General features: G+C 35.9%; 1 protein-coding gene across 1 annotated transcript; it reads left to right on the forward strand.

The window, feature by feature from the left end:
- The first annotated feature begins 16823 nt into the window (after positions 1 to 16823).
- Positions 16824 to 17828, forward strand: LOC129760094 (uncharacterized). Its single transcript, XM_055757666.1, has one exon. The coding sequence runs from the start codon at positions 16824 to 16826 to the stop codon at positions 17826 to 17828; it is 1005 nt and encodes a 334-aa protein (XP_055613641.1).
- The last annotated feature ends 351 nt before the right edge of the window (positions 17829 to 18179 follow it).

Below are 18179 nucleotides of genomic sequence, written 5' to 3' on the forward strand. Positions count from 1 at the left end.
AAATTACGGAAGACATCTATTTTTATTACGATTATGGTTATTCTTCTTTTTGTTTGCTGTTTTCTTACCCGAATGTGTTTGTTTGAATATGTTAATCGTTTCCTCTCGATTTCTTGAGTGTGTCTACTGTTCTTTCGCATTTTCCGGTCACTTATTTGTCTCTGTCTCCGAGAAAAAAAAATCCATAATGCTCATACTGAGCTGCCGACTGTGCCATGCTTTCTTCTTGATTTTTGCGGTTTTCAGTCCCAATTCACTTTATGCTTTGGTTTTAATGTTATCCGGCTTTACTTTGAGTGTGTCATAAAAGTCACCCCTCATTTCCTGTTGTTTTTTGTTTCTTTCCGCTGGAAAACGAAAGCTGTTTTCTTAATGTTTTCTTTTTTCTCTCGTCTGATTCGTGAATGAATGGTGCATTCAAAAAGCACAACACCCCCTCACCCTTATGCTGACTGGAAAATGGAAAACCAGAAATTGAGGAAAATTGGAATAAAGAACCGTAAGAAAAAAATAAACATATCTCAGAGCACCCGCTCCATGCAGGGTAATTATTGTTTATGAGCTAGCTAATTTGCGTTTATCTCTCTGTTGTTTGCTGTTGATGGTGTCTCATGTTCTGTTTTTCTGTTATGATTTAAGTAGCGTTTATTTTTTGTCTCCATATTTCACTCACATTTGCACATTTTGTGAACGGCTTCGCTGGAGAAAATTTACTGGTTGAAAAGTGTTCATCGTTGACTCGTAGCAGTAGAAAATGTCTGAAAAAAAAAACAAATGAAAGAATGTTTTATGAAAATTACCAGTTAGAATCATTTTGTGGAAAATATAGCTTTATAATTTTTAGAATTCTTTTTTTTTGCAATTTTTTGCAATGCCAATTATGTTAACAATTATTTTAACAAATTCCCCTAGGTAACATATATAGTAGCATAGCATAGGACAATGCCAATTTATCAAATCAGACAGCAAATAATCAAACAGGCATTTTTCAATATTTGTCCTTATCGAGCGAAATGTGAATGTATGTAGTAGGGCTGTGGGAAGTGGGAAAGCAACAGTATGGGGGATGACATTCGATTGATGAACATGTAACTTGTCACTGTCAGACGCACTCATGCAGCGTGAAGCATGTGTAACAGTTGGGCCGACACCGAATTTAACGGCCTGCCGCAGACGCATTTTGGAGTGCGATAGAAAAATTTATCGCATCAATCCACCTTACAGTGGGGAGGAATCTTTTCATTTAAGATATATTTATTCCTAATTTTTGGGATGTAGGGATAGGAATTTAAAAAGAAGTTTGTGCCAAGATATAAAGATAGCTAATCCATATGATTTTTATTAGTAAACTTATGTAACGGCCTTTTCAGTGGATGTCAAGATTTGAAGAGTTCTAACGGAAGAGGATTAAAAAATGATGTTGAAAATGACTAAACGAGTATTTGACATTTTTGTGTCAGTTTTAACTTGTTTAAAGCTAAGATAATCTTTTTGGTCGTTTTATCATCTCTATTTAATTCGCAACGTGTATCAACGATGCATTTGGCGAACAGTCATTGAAAAACTTATCCGGTACTACTGTGATCGATGTTCACTCTTGAGTTCGAACTTACGGACATCGGCTCAGGAAGCAACTGACTTGCCAACTAAGCTATATCACAAGCCCAAAGTAGCCTTAGACTTACTTAGGTTGCCAAATTTTCCGGATTTATCTAAATGTTTCCACTTTTTTTGCAAAATAAAATAAATCGAATTGCGTGATCACAGTTCTGTCTTTTTTGTCCAAAACCATTTTAACCATATTTTATTCAAATAAACAGGCTGATGTGTTTCGATGAAATAAAGTACAATTTTACGAATTATTTTTCATTTCGTTTTTTTTTAAATTCTCAAATTTAGCTGGATTTTGCTCAGAATTTAGGTAGTGAACATTTAAATCGAATTCCCGGATCTCGCAAGGTTTTTAGATGAAATAGCCCCCCAGTGAACATTTTGGTCTGTATATTTCAGTTGTTTCTGAGATATACACACTTTTGTACAATCTGAAAAAGTTGTATAGAATATTCTATATGAGCCTGTACGTATCAAAGGGGAGGCAATATACAGACCTTTTTTGCTCACCTTGAAAGTATAAAACTTTATATTGCGTTTTCAACAAATTGATGGCAACTTTGCTTTGCACAAAATCTTAGGATTGTATAACTTACAACCTTCTATTTCCTGTTTTGAAATTTGATTACAATTTCCTTTTGCAGGTAATCTGAGGTTTCTACAACTTTCTTCCCCATTAAATACATTTTATTGTTACTGTATCCCAAAGCAATTATATTTTCCCCTTATTACGATTTTACTATGAATCACCGTGAACATAAATACAATAGAATTTAATGTTTACTGCGAATAGAATTGAACCATATACAACTTTATGTGTCTTTGATTAAATTGAAGAACCTTGTAATAAAAATACTGAATGTCAATTTCAAAATACTGCGTATGCATATTGTGATCTTTTGAACGTCCTTAACTTTAACTGTTGGTTTAGTAATGCATATTTTGTTGATCAATCTTCAATCAGTCTCGAACTCACAACGTTCCGATCCCTGTCCTTCGATATTTCCTCGGCGCCATTTCATGTTGATACAAACAAGCAAATTTGTTCATGTACAGTTGAGAGTTCCGTTTAAAAATCAGTTGATCGTATAAAATACCACTGACTGCATCATTTCGGACTCCTAATCTATTTATAGATGCCGTTTTTTATATGCAACTTTAACCTATCTCATAGACGATTCTATTACAATCAATAATAGTATTCAGCGCTGTGCGATCTCAACTAGCTATTTGCTGTACTGTTAAACGATTCGACAATTTGACATAAGATGATAACGATATTACTTAGCATAGGAATTGCATTATTAACAATTATTTACCGATTAAGATGAACTCAATAAGCGACTTTGAATGACAGGTAGGAATAGATTGTTTAAATTCCATTTTAAGATGTTCTCACAATTACTGTACGACCTTTCATGGAAATAATATGTCATCATAGATCGCAAGCATGAAAGATTGTTTAATTATACAGTGGGATTAAATATTGAGCTTTACACAATTCTACTGCGATTCAAAAAACAAACTTTATTGATCTTTTTATACGATTAACAAAATTTTATCGTATATACTGAACTATACAAACCATAAACGATAAAATATAACTTGGTTTAGCTACAACATGATGTTTATACAATTCCAATCTAAACTGGATATTTATACAATCTAAAATGAACACTACTTTACGATTTCTGGTTAACTGGGGGTTTTGCTCTGTACGGATAAGTGCCGAAAATACCTGGTAAGCTTAAGTTGGGATTATTTCCGATGTTCTGGTTCCAGTTTTTGCAGAATACAAATCCAAGTTTTTTGCTTGTGATCGGATTGTTGAATCTGTATCCAGTTTATTATTTCTTATTTCTGCTCGGTTCATCATCGGTGGGACAAAATCCTGATTCGAATCTTGGTTTTGCATTTAAAACTAAAAAAAAGGATTTTTTTCATGTTCACATTCATCATTCTAGAACAGGGGTGAGCAACACGCGGCCCGCGGGCCGCATGTGGCCCGCGAGACCCTTATGTGCGGCCCGCGAAGCTTTTTTCAAATGTTCATGCCAAAACTTTTTCTAAAATGGATTTTTAGGAAAAATGAATATGACATGGTCAAATATGCGCTAAAATAAAAAAAAAATATCTAAAAAAGATAAAACAATTTCAAAATCTGCATAAAAATTCTAGAATTCAGAATGTAGTTTTGTAGATAATTGCTTTAAAACATGGTGAAATTTAAATTTTTTCTGTTATTTCGACCACCTTGTTCAATTTCAATTTAAGAAACGGGGGTTTTACTGTTTGAAGGAAAAAATCTAGGCTTTGCGGACAATTTTTAATTGTGGAAAAAAATCCCACAAAGTCAATTTGCGATTCAACGTCCAACGCTAAGAAGACGGCGATTTCTTTGAATACATATTTCAAATAGTCGTGTTGAATTTCTGATGTTAAAAAAGTGAATTAGATTTATCTTTCCTTTTTCAGTTATAAAAATGCCAGGAAGCTCTGTATATTATTGAAATAAAAAGTTATTATAAGTGCGGCCCGCCGACAAAATTTCAAATTTAAATTGGCCCGTTGGTTCAAAAGGTTGCTCACCCGTGTTCTAGAACATTAAAAAAAACATATTAAAATACAAACCATTTTTAATACGTGGATTTGGAACTCTTACTCTTGATTCTTATGCAGATCGAAACTTTAAAAAAAAATCATGATAATGGTCCAGAATTTAAATATCAGAGTTTTGTCACTCGGAATTTTCATTCAGATTCACTAGTTGAACTACGAATAAATAATTGTAGATATAATTCATATCAAAAACCATAGATTCAAAACTCAAATAAGAGATTTCTGGTTAAGGATTCTGTAATAAAATTCCCTTAAATTGTTAAGAAATTATGTTTTTATTTGTTACTTTGATTTATCGGCCTAGCGGTGAAAAGTGATGTCCTTTTTAGTAGGGACATCTAAAGATTATGATTTTTTTTTTTTTTTATATAGATGGATAGAAGGTTAGAAGAAATGAAAGATGGTGAAAATGAGCGGGTAGAATTTGTCTAGAAGCATTACCATCACATACCAAATTTTTGTTCCTCACGAGCCTACTACTATGAAGTGGTAGATACAGATAGAGTTGCATCTACCACCACACATTAGTAGGCTTAGCGTGGTCCGCCCCACAAGCGAAAACTTGTAGTACGGACGAACTACAAGTTTTCGCTTGTGGGGCGGACCACGCTAAGCCTACTAATGTGTGGTGGTAGATGCAACTCTATCTGTATCTACCACTTCATACACCCAAAATTCAGCCTCTGTGCCAATGGCGTGTAGTCAATTACATAGCATCATTGGTACAAAAAGATAACGCGACCGGTGCTGATTCGATTTGCTCCCACTGGCATTAATCTCCCAAGATAACCGAATTGCGTATGCCTGAAAGAAACAAAATAAAAACGCTTTGACGTCCCTCCCTATCGCATCATAAGACGAAGAAGGATGGAAATAAATACCGGCCAACAACAGGCAGCCAGCGAACCGAGCACTGTGCGTGTGAATGTAGCAAAAGCAACAACAAAAACATCCTTCTAATTCAATCCCTTGAATCCACCGGCAAACAACCACGGCCAAGCTGTGCGTGTGTATGCAGTAAAAGCAACAAAAAAAAACATTGCTTCAATTCAATCCATGGGCAAACAACCACGGCTAAGCTGTGCGAATGTAGCAAAAGCAACAACAAAAACATTGCTTCAAGCTGCCCGGCTTTGGCAGCTGTGTATATGTAGCGTGTGTATGTAATAGCAGGCAGTAAGCAAAGCACAGTTCTCATTCAATGGGTTTCCCTTTGCCTTCACTCCCGTTCCCTTTCCCGTTACCATCGCAAGACAAAGGACTACCTTGAAAGGCGACCAAACGCCGGGAAGCCGCCGTTGTGCGATTTTTTTGTGATTGTTCGGTGGCAGAAAGCCTATGACAAATATCCCTCGTCCTTCATGAAGCTCAAATAGCACACTGGTTAGGATGTCGGACTTGCTAGACGATATAAATGGTGATTTGAGTTCGACTCTCCCTACGAGCGCTGTAGTTTATATTTTTATTTTCTTGTTTCTGGGATGAATTATCCAATAGGAAGGAAATCCCATAAAATGTTTTTCTTGTTTTGCTTGAATGTAGTGGTCATGCATCATTTTGGTTGGGAGCCGAGTCCTTATGCCAGTTACGGTTTTTCAAACATATCATCTTCGGCACAGTGCACATTTCAGCGCATTATCGGCACAGAGATTTGCTAAATAGGCATTGGATTTTTGCAACCTCTTCTATGGGTGTAGTAGTAGGCTCGTGAGGAACAAAAATTTGGTATGTGATGGTAATGCTTCTAGACAAATTCTACCCGCTCATTTTCACCATCTTTCATTTCTTCTAACCTTCTATCCATCTATATAAAAAAAAAAAAAAAATTCATAATCTTTAGATGTCCCTACTGAAAAGGACATCACTTTTCACCGCTAGGCCGATAAATCAAAGTAACAAACAAAAATTACGGTGGTTAATCTCTTCATAAAATTATGTTTTTATTTTAGATAAAAAAACCGATTTTAAATTAATTACTCAGATTTTTTTTCTGGTTCAAATTGCAGAATTCAGATTTGGAACTGTTATTCAAAATTGCTCTACACTCAGTAAAATACTATTAACCATAAGATACTCTTATGAAGTGGCGCCATAAGAAAAATCATTGAAATTCATAAGATTGTCTTATGATACGAATGAATTCTGCAGATGAACACCTTCATCAATGACAGGTTTTTGCTTTTCATAAGAAGGTCTTATAAAAGCAGGATATGTCACGTTCGTTGAGATATTTCGAAACAATTTATGTTAAAACACTATAATTTTATTGTTCGGCATATTTGTTATAAATTACATACATTTTGGTCGCAATCAGCAGTACATCAATACCCGGTTCCAAAGAAGTTGTTTGGCCGCATCCGGTCATTGTAATATTGGGTTTTTACCCGGTCAACGTGCTGAAAAGTAAACAAATTACAAATTTGAGTTTACAACTATGTTCAACGTTTACTAAAAAAACTTCATTTCAAACTTACCATTTAGCCGAATAATAGTGATAAGTCCACTACTTCGTTAGACAGTTAAAAAATGTCTGATGACTTTTTCTATTTTTTATGAGAATTTCGTATGGATATTGAAAGGATTTCATAAGACTCTTATGAACCAAAATTTTACACTCTAAAAGGCGCTTCATAATACGTATCTCATGTAAATTCTAATAAGAATTTGATTGAGTATAATTAAACACGCAACAGGTGAATAGTAATTCTTATTACAAAACAAGATATGCATATTATTTGAGATAATGTTCTTTGAAAAATCAAAATTTATAATTAAAGCTTTTTTCACAGAATTTCGATAATGAAAAAAAAATTTTTTTTGCTGGTCAAATAATTTGTACTTAATCTTCAGGTTTAGGAAAATTCAGCAAGCAAAAATGTTATGAAAAAATTGTGTCACCAAAACAATACCAGTTCTCGCAGTTCTTCCTACGGCTCTGCCAAGATGTATCGCATTGGAACATGAAGTCTCACGATTCAAGAAAAAAAAACGCTCTATCACTCTAAAACGAAAACTCTGGGCACCTTTGAAATAAAAAAAAACTACCGGATGTTTAAAACTACAATTTTATATTTAAGTTATGCTTTAGTAATTCACTTATTTCAAGGGGAGAGTTGGGTAAAATGGGCCACTTATTATATGTGCTCAATAACTACTTTCTTATAAAAAAAAATCTATGGTTTTCTACATTGCTTACGTTTCAAAAGGCCATTTTTAATTTTTTTTTTCATAAAATAATTTTCCCGAGTTCTTACTGTTTAACAAAGATATTTTTATCGGATTTTTAAAAACGGTTCGATTAGCTATTTTAAAGAACAAATCCTACAACCTATATAAATACAATTGAATGATTCATTATGTTGGTTGACAAGTTGAGTACCTAATTATATTAATAAATCCTTTTGTTCGAAAAAGGGGGAGTCCAGAGCTTGAACGATTTTCATACAAATATGATCAAATTTGGCACAAAATGAAGTTGTTGATGTCATGAAAATATTTGAAGCATTATCTTATCGTTTTTGTAAAGTTTTTGTTTTGTTTTAAAAAATGAATAGAAATATGGTAAATTTGCACAATTTTTTAATTTTTTTAATAAAGGTTCATAACATAATCGTTCTGTTTTCATGAGATGAAGACAAAACGCTTATGTTTATTTATATGGCAAAAAAGTTTTGCTGAAATCAAATGATATGTTGTATTGAAGGAGACTTCACATTTAAATTATTGAGGCCTCTCATCTATGAAATAAATGAACTTCTGACTGTCTATCTGTTCCCTATAGACTCGAAAACTACTTAAACGATTTGTGTGAAATTTGGCATATGAAGATATTGGAGGCCGGAGAAGGTTCTTATAATAGTTTGAGACCCTCCCACTTTCTGGAAGGGGTATCTCATATTAAAGTAATAAGTCATCATAACTCGAGAGCTGATCAAGAAATTCAAACCAAACCTGGCATTGGTTGGTATTTGGGTACGAGGAATGTTTCTAAGAATATTTGGTACCCCTCTCTCCTTCCAGTGGGGGGATAGGAAGGGGATAGGGAGCCTACCTTACAATTTTTTACATAACTGGAGAACAAATCAAGCGAATGAAACCAAATTTGGCATGGCAGGGTAGTGGAATACTAGGAATGGTTCTATGGTTATTTCAGAACCCTTCTTTCAGTGGAAATACAGGAAGGAAGGAGGGGGGCTTTCAAACATTTTTTATTGCATTACTTGAAAACTATTAAAGCAAATGAAACCAAATTTGGCTTGGAAGGGTATTTGGGTACGATAAATAGTTCTAATATTTAGTACCCCTCCCTCTTTCCAGTGAGGAGATAGAAAGTGGGGAGGGGGCTCCTTTACAATTTTCGGCATTACTGAATAACTATTCAAGCAAATGGAGCCAAATTTGGCGTGGGAAAGTATATGATTACGAGAATAGTTTCTATGATATTTCAAAAACCCTAGGTTCTTGAGAACTTAACCAGCAAATGGAACGAAATTTGGCTTGGAGCACAAGGAATGTTTCTGTGAATATTTGTTACTATTGCTATCTTCCAGTAGATTTATTGGAAGGAGAAAGGGGGGCTCCTTTACAATTCTTCGCATAACTCGAGAGCTAATCGAGCAAATGGAAACAACTTTGGCAAGAGAAGCATTCGGTAAAATAATTATTAGCTTATTCGAGACTTCTTTCTCCTTCAGTTAGGGAAGACGGGAGCTCACATACGATTGTCTAGCATAAACCAAGAACTTATCTAACAAACGGAACCAAATATGACATGAGAATAATCATAAAATCTTGCAAATTGATTCAAATTTGGCAAAGTAGTGTATTTGAATACAAGGTAGGGCTTAGGTAGGGACTTCGATACAAATTTCATTGCATAACTCGACAACTAATAAAGCAAACGAAACCAACTAATCAAGTGAATGGAACCAAATTAGCATTGGAGCATATTTGTTTACGGGCAATGTTTATTCGATGGTTTGAGACCCCCTTCTCTTGCCAGAGGAGGGGTATAATATGGGGAGAGGATCACCAATTTTTTGAAAACTCGAGAACTTATTGAGAATGGAGCCATATATAACTTGAGGTCGTATTTGTACACATGAAGTGTTTTTCTGATGTTATGAGACCCCCCTTCCTTACATAAGGGATATAGGAATCGGGAAGGGGGTCTCTCTCACAATTTGTTCAATAATTCGAGAACGAATAGATAAAATAAATGTCCCGTGACGTAATTTTGTTACAGAAAATGACTCTATGATAGCTTGAGACCTTCTCCACATTAAAAAGAGACAGCAAAGATTCCATATATAAAAACAATATTTTGACATATGTTATAAATTAATGAAGCAAAGAAAATTATTTTGAAACAAAATTTAAAATTTTGTGCACATAAATGTCAAGTTAAATAACTAGGTACCACATTTTTCAATAATTTTTGGTAGGTGTAACAAAGCACACCATATAAATGTAAAATACATGTAACCATCGATAAGAAATTTGTTAGTGTTTTGATGAAGATTGCTACTTTTTTTAGGGTATTTCGATACGAGAAATATTTTTTAAAATAAATTTAAGATCCTTTCCAGCTAAATTTTTTTAGCTACATTTCTGAAAAATCTTTGTTAAATGTTTCATCTATCTTCATTACATTGTACAATCATCGCATAAAACTCAAAAAACAGCATTTACCTACCAAAGTAAAGGCAACATATAAACATATTTTAACTTCTGGCTTAAGCGATAAGAATTATACAAATTGAACGATATTCACAACACCTATTCGTACATCCTGAAATTATGTAATATAGCGTAAGTTTTGCTCTCAATGCATGCAAAACGTTGCCAGCGACAATATTTGCTGCTTCTCTCATGATTTTTAACAATCTGGCGGACTTATTATCATATCCGATTTATACCTATTTTAAGTAATCAATCATTCGACCGTTTATTTATTTGATAAGGATTGCGATTCGCATTAACATTGTTAACGATTTGAGCTTTTATTTCTTATTCGAGTTAATGCTTGATGGGTCCCTCCTTCTACAGGGAGATAGAAAAAGGGGCTCTCATAGCTTTTTATGCATTACTTGAAAACTATTCGAGCAAATAAATCCAATTTGGAATGGTTTGGAAATATTTGAAAATGGAAATGATTCTATGATTATTTGAGACATCACCCCCTTCTATCTTGGGGAAATGGAAAGGGGAGAGGAACTCTCATACAATTTTTTACACAACTCGAGAGCTGATCAAGTAAATGGAATCAAATTTGGCATGCGAGGGTATTTGAGCTCGAGGCATACTTTTATGGTGATATGAATTTCATATTTGAAAGAAATTTGGCATGGAAAAAATAAGGCTGGAACAGATATCAATTTCTCCTTTTGTCTCCCCCCCTCCCTTCGAAATTTCCAAAAACCCGAAGGGGGAAATAAATAAAGTTTGAAGTATTTAATGTAAATTTCGAAAAAAAAAATCAAGAATTCAGAAGATAACATGAAGAAAAATACAAATTTTGGAAGATTATTTGGAGTTATTTCACCTTTTGTATTCTTGATTTTAATGAATTTTTCGATGAAAAATTACTTGTTTTTTAGGTTTTGTGCAGTGATATTGTATGCAACTTTGTTGCATACAAGGTTTCGTGAAATTTATTCTAATTTATTTATTTTTCACTTTTTTTTACTGCCAACCCCCCCCCCCCCCCTCGCGATGTTCCAACTCCGAGTGACAAAAGATGGGTTTGAAATTTGTTCCGGCCTTACTGGACACGAAAAATATTTCTAGGATTGCTAAACACCTTTTGTTCCTTATCGTGGGAAGATGAGAAAGGAAGAAGTATGCTCCAATTCATTTTTGATAAAATATTTTTCGTACCCTTATAACGACCCATGAAAAATTTATTTTCTTTTGCTTGATTATGTTAATGATGTACAATTATACGAATCGAGGAATGCATATTTATATGATGATTTAAGACCCTTCAATCCAACAGAGGGAAGATAGAAAGGAAAAAAAAGCCTCTCATACAATTTCTCTGATACCCATACAAGGCATCTATCCCTTCTTTCAGAGGGGAGACGAGAGAAAAAAAAAATTTCCGCATAACTTGAAAACTAATGAAGCAATTAATGCCAAATCATTCATGTGATGCTATTCGGTTTCAACGAATGTTTCTGTGTTAATTCGAAACCTGCACTACATTTCCTGGAGAAGAGGGTAGAGGAATGGGAAGGAGGATGGGAAAGATGAAGTCCGTACAAGTAAAACATACATTTTTGCATTATTAAGGTGCTTTTGAAGCAAATTAAGACAAAGTACTTATTAAGAAACATAAACAATGATAGATTAAAAAAAAAACAAATTTAAGATACATTTGAGATAAATTCAGATAACCATAGATTTAATGCAGTCTTTTCAACTCCATTACTGCCGCTCATAGCAAGTCCGTCCCATTTGCGTTTTTGTTGAAATGAGAAAAACGGCATTGAAAAATCGTAAAAAGTCCAACGGTAATTTGGCACTTTTAAGCGGTTTTAACCAAAGTAATCGACAGAATCTGTCACTGCTGTGGCTAACGAAAGATTTTCGTTTTAGAGAGATTATTTTTTGTTTTGATTCTGTTGAAAATCATTTGCTGGGCTCTTATGGCTGTGGGACCGACTTGCGATGATTTATGCCAAATGGGACCGACTTGCGATTATTCGTTCAATGGGACAAAATTTCTTGAGGTTTTTTTCAATGTTCATCAGAACAAAGTACTGAAAACAAAGTTTTCTATTGAAACTACAGATAAAATTAAAGTGTTTCCAGCGATAAACTGAAAAATGATGAAAACGCAAATGGGACGGACTTGCTATGAGCGGCAGATTAGAACTATACGAAGGTGAAGGTTACAAAAATTAGGGAGAATTATGGCACACCTAACTATGTTTTATGCAAAAGAACTAGTGAAAACTAAAACCTTTGCCAAAATTTCAGCCTTAACATCCGTTTCTACCATTTTCAATTAAATAATATCAAAAAATTGCAAGGGAAAATGAAATATTTCTAAAAACAGAAAGATGTGCATTTAGCCCGCCGGTTTGCAATATTCTTTATAGGAATAACTTTATAATGGAGTTTTTTTTCTTTATTCAGGATACATTTTTTCAAATTATTTAATTCCTACCGCTTTGAAAACCAAATCCATTAAAGTGAGGAGATATCTGGACCCATGATGGTCACTTTAGTACGCAAGGAAATCAATCGTCTCAATGCACCGGAACTTTAGACCCATCTAAAAATACTGAATTATTGAAAAGCAAACACTACCAAAACGCAGTATTTTGCTGTGATTTTACATATTTGGTTTATTTATTTTTATTTTTTACACAGATAGGGTGTTAAGTTTTCATTTTTATAAGTATTATACTGTCTGAAAATTTGAATAGGATTGGTCAAGATAACATTATTTTCAATGGCTTTTTTTCTGTGACGCAATTTGAGTCGGGTCATGTAGTTGGATACAAATTCATATTCAGGAATCATTATTCTAACTTAAGCTAGCCATATTGCCCGGATTTATCCTGGTTTGCCCGGATATTTAATGAAAAATTTCGAGAAAGTCCGGTCCGGCCCGGTTGCCCGGATATCGTGAAAAAAGTCCGGATATTGCCCGGATTTTTTCACAATTTCCACAAAGAAACCAAAATAAAATCAAACTTATTGAGTATGTTTCAGCAAAATCGATTAACGGTTTGGAATTTTTCAACGGTTGTTTCAAAAAATGTCGTTTATTTACTTTTAAGTAAATATTTAAGTGTTCCAAAAGCTTTTTGGAAGTCTGTAGTTACATTAATATAATATTAATTTAATTTTTTTTCATTTTTTTTTGCTTTTATATATAATAACACCTAAATTTTGCCCGGTTTTTGTCCGGTTTTTGCCCGGTTTTTGCCCGGTTTTTGCCCGGTTTTTGCCCGGTTTTTGCCCGGTTTTTGGATTTGAAAAATTGAAATCCATGCCCGGATTTTGCTAGGTTTTTTTGAAAAAATGCCCGGAATTGCTAGGCCCGGATGGGAGTGGAAAAAAATCTGGCAGCCTTATTCTAACTTCGAAAAAAGCTGTAATCTGTTTAAAAAAATTGGCTTATTTTGTTTTAGAATTTACTCCGATTATAAAAAAAAAAAGTTTTATTTACTGAAATTTTTTTATGGTCAACACATATTTTTGAAATGCTTTCCTCGTATTAAAATAAGAACGGTAAAATGTACCAAAAAAATCCAACCCTAGTATTTTGACTGAGTGAGGTTAAATTCCTCACCATTAACCTATCTTACTCGATTGGAAATCAGCCAAACAACACGCCAATCTGATGCAAATCGAAATCATTCATTCAAGTGTTGGAGGGGCTGCGGGAATAAACCAGGAGGTGGATAATGGCAGACGGCGAAAAGTCAACAAATGTAGCTTTTTGTCCCTGGACCAATCGATGTTCAACTATTGATGTTCTACGAGCCAGCAGCAGTCGGAACATGAAAAATGTCAATCAGAATCAATTTCGATAGATTCGGACAGCAGCCCCGAGAAAACATCCATCGCATCACAGGGGTTGAGTCAGGTTGATTTGGGCCACGTGGTGTGGAAAATCGAAAAAAAAAATGCGACAGGCAGCAGAATTCAATTCGCCCCCAGTTGGTAATTGAAACGTAAAGTTTTCTTATTGAGCTGATTAAACCGTACAAATCGTTCCCCCGGTGTGTCGGTGCTGGTCCATTATTGTTGGTCCCGCGCAGCTTCTCGGTGGAGAAGAAAATTCTTTCGTCCAAAAATTTCGTCGCCATTTCCAACTTGAGCACGAGGGAGGGACATTAAGATTGCTGACGTAAATGGTTTTCGATTCGTTGGTTCATTCTCTTCTGCAAAAGTTGTAAACTCTTTTCCATCCCCCTCTTCAGTTTGGTTTTTGGCACGACGACGATTCTCAAGATTGTCGACACTTTAAACTTGATTCCCAGCGTGCACGGGAATTTCGGTGAGTTTACTGTTGAATTTGCGAGGATTTACTTCGAGTTGCCGCTGCTGCTGCTGCTGTAAGAAGTCCCCAACTGAAATTGTACCAGGGCACCAACTTTTGGAAAGCAATTTATAAGTTATTGTGAAACTCATTATAACTCAATTAATTGCTTGACACATGTGTGACGGTGATTGTGTATAATCACATGCGACTCGAAGAGGGAGGAGCATCGAAAAGTGAGCGCAATTGAGCGATCCGGTATTTTATGGACGCGACATGTGGCGTCACACTACTTTATGCGATGATTTACTGAGCTTGACGGTTTTGCGAGAATGGTTTAGAATAATTTTTATGACGGAAACTGATGAAGTGTGAACACTGAACAGTCCATGTTTACTTGAAATCGTATTCATAGCTAGGAAATTTGTGATCTGAAAGACTCTGCGCCTCAACTAGTTGGTATATTGAACAAGGAAAGATTTTCTCTTGAAAGATTTCTTCAAAAATCTCTATAATGCATAGAAAATAATGTGCAAAACAGAGAAATGAAAAGAAAAAATCAAAAAGGAAATCATCTCAGCAAGGTTAAAAAAAATCAAACAAAAATATATAGAAAATGTGACAAATTACCTCCTGTCAGAGCCGTAGGAAGAACTGTCTCAAGGGGGATGGGGAGGTGTATTTGTTGTTAAAAAAGTGTTTAAGTCATGCAAAAAGCTAATACGAAAATCTAGCGTAAATGACCATGAGTTGAACTAAATGACTCGATCCGATGCATCTTGGAAAAGCTCTCAAAAGGCACCTGTTCGCACAAAAATAAGTCTTCGATGTATTGGGTGTACTCGCGCCACACCAAATTTCGCCACATCAATTGCGCGCACCTCCTTTGTCGAGCCTCAAGTACTGTTGGTCATTTTTCGTTTGGAGACCGAACATCCGCACAAAACGGAGAAGTAAAAAAAACTTCACTTGCGAGTGTACATTCAACGCACGTAGTTCTTTCGCTATCATTTTTATCACGGTCTGATCGATTAGAATAAATCATTATACTAAAACGTTTACGGTCATTATTTGTTTCAAATACACGGGATTAAGTGGAGATAAAGTGAATATCTAGTAAATCCGAAACACTTAGATTTCGTCGAAACAGCACCGTTATGAGTTTTTTATAATTTGTTGAATGTTGACTACAAACTATTGTCTCGCATACTGAAAACCCGACTAGAAAATGTGATCCGAAACCATCGAGTGCTGAGCGAGAACCAAAAATGCTCCAACTCCAACCACAATATCTTCCAAGCCACGTTAGCCATCAAAGATCGGGTTGCACAGCTGATCAACAGTAGAGGAAAAGGGAAACTAATATCATTTGATCTCGAACGCGCATTTGACCGCGTAGCACATTGCTTCCTATTCCGCACTCTTTTGGAAATAGGAATTAATCCAGAGCTTGTGGCTCTCTTATCTAGAATAGCAGAAAACGCCTCATCTCGATTACTTGTGAACGGACAACTCTCAGCATCTTTCCCCATTCAACGATCGGTGCGGCAAGGGGACCCTCTATCGATGCATCTTTTTGTACTCTATTTGCATCCTCTTATCCAGCGTTTGGAATCCATACACGATACCAACTTGATCGTTGCATATGCAGACGACATCACTGCTATTGTCACCCGTTCTGATCAAATCACAAACATGAGGGACGTGTTTGAACGATTTTCGTTAGTCTCCGGTGCCCGTCTAAACGAAGGGAAAACCACCTCAATGAATGTGGGTGTCATTGATGAAGAACCCCTACATGTACCTTGGTTACGATGCGAAAATAGCCTGAAAATTTTAGGTATAGAATTCGCAAATAACATCCGTGAGATGACAAGAAAGAATTGGGACAAACTTATTTCCAACATGAGTAGACAAATCTTTTTACACTCGCTGCGTAAACTCACAATTCTTCAGAAAGTTATCCTATTAAACACATTCATTTTCTCTAAAATGTGGTACATGGCATCTACACTAGCATTCTTGTCTCATCATTTGAGGTTATAGACACGTGTTTTATCAAGCGGACTATTTTTTGCGGAATTCGGTTATAATTTGGACGTTTAAATTAACAGTTTTGTTACAAGTGGCTGCCTAAATTGTGTTTCTACACGTGTGCAGTGAAATTTTCGCGTTTTCGGTTATCTAAACTACAGTTTTTGAACATTTTGGTTTGGATTCGATTGTTTATATTCAGCTGTGAAGAGGTTATACTACCGTTGGGTGATTTGGCATTTCCAGGCTGATGCCTGGGCCCAACCCTGCCCCTCCTGATGGAATTGGGCAAAAAGCGTTTCCTGGTTTCATGCGAACGGCTCATGATGATGGATTTACGAGAGTGTTGCTTATGAGAGGTAAAACGGTTTCATCTGAAAGTGACGAGAATGGTACTAAAGTCCTACCATTGCCCGCTAACCCTTTCCTGATCAGTTTGTCAGTGGAAAGGTTTGTGGGACGAGAAAATATCAAGCATATTTCGGCATCCAGAGAAGCAAGAGGATCTAGATATGTCATTCGCACCCGGTCTAAGATTTTGTACAAGAAGTTGCTCGACATGAAATTTTTGTCAGATGGTAGTCAAGTAGAAGTTATTTCTCACCCATCGCTTAATGTCGTACAAGGTGTAGTGTATGAGCCGGATACAATTGAATTTAAAGAAGAAGATTTGCTCCAATTGCTCCAACCACAAGGCATTACCAACGTCCGTAGGATAAAGAAACGTGTGGGTAAGGTGCTTAAAAACACTCCTCTGTTAGTCCTCAATATCACCGGTACAGTTCTCCCGACTCATGTATTTTTTGGCCTGTTGCGAGTTGGTGTTAGACAGTATTATCCCACACCGATGATCTGCCGAGTATGTGCGCAATACGGACACATTGGTAAAAATTGCCCGAACTCAGAGAAACCAATTTGTTTAAACTGCTCTGCTAACTTCCACACGACGGAAGACGAGACGTGTGCGAAAGCTGCCTTTTGCTTGCATTGCAAAGCTGGCCATTCGCCGATGTCAAAGGTTTGTCCTAAATATCAAGAAGAAGACGAAGTCATACATTTGCGAATCGATAAAGGTCTTTCCTTTGCTGAAGCGCGCAAAGCACTGGCCGATTCCAAGAGAACTACTACATACGCTCAGGAATTGCAAAACAATCTGATGGAACAAAAAGATAAACAGATTGCAGAACTACAACGACAGTTGAATGATATGCGTGCTCAGATGAAAGCCCTCTGCTCCTCTACGGGGACCGTTATCACAAGACAGCGATCTCGATCTCGAAAACCTTCACCAATGCTCTCTAAGCAACACGAAAAAATGCCTGTTACAAAGACCACCGATATTCGGGAGATGGATTTTGAAAATGGTAGAAGCAAACGACAAATCACCACCAAGTACTCTTGTGAAGGAAACTCCAAAAAAGCATCTTACTCCCAAGCTAATAAAAATGATTCGAATAATGAGCAAATTGACGTCAGCGAAACTGAGCATGAATCCGATAACGATCAGTTTTTTCGCCCACGTAACGGGAAAATTACAAAAAACTACCACTCGACAACACGATGAAGACTTTGGCAACGAATCTGGAAACCCGACAAAAATCAGATTGGAAGGAAATTACGAACACGGAATCCGGACTTTACCTGCTAACCAAATGGACTATGATACGGAACGGATAGGAATCGACTTTGGACTAGAGACTTCATTATCTCAAACACATTCAGCTTTACGGTTGGCTGAAACGACTTGCAACGATTTTTCCAGTATGGAACCGATCTTTGAACGGAAAGATCTCTCCTCGGTGAGTAGATTTGAAATATTTTTCCATCCAGACACACATCCTGCTGCCTTGCACTTTTCAGATTTCCTGAATGAGTCCCGAATTGACTATGAGACGGATCGGATTGGAAATGCAAC

This window comes from Uranotaenia lowii, unplaced genomic scaffold, assembly GCF_029784155.1.
Source record: "Uranotaenia lowii strain MFRU-FL unplaced genomic scaffold, ASM2978415v1 HiC_scaffold_419, whole genome shotgun sequence".
NCBI classification, from domain to species: Eukaryota; Metazoa; Arthropoda; class Insecta; order Diptera; family Culicidae; genus Uranotaenia; species Uranotaenia lowii.

What these genes read in the sequence shown, in the direction of transcription:
- LOC129760094 (XM_055757666.1), top strand. Translation starts at nt 16,824, where the DNA reads ATGAAATTTTTGTCAGATGGTAGTCAAGTAGAAGTTATTTCTCACCCA.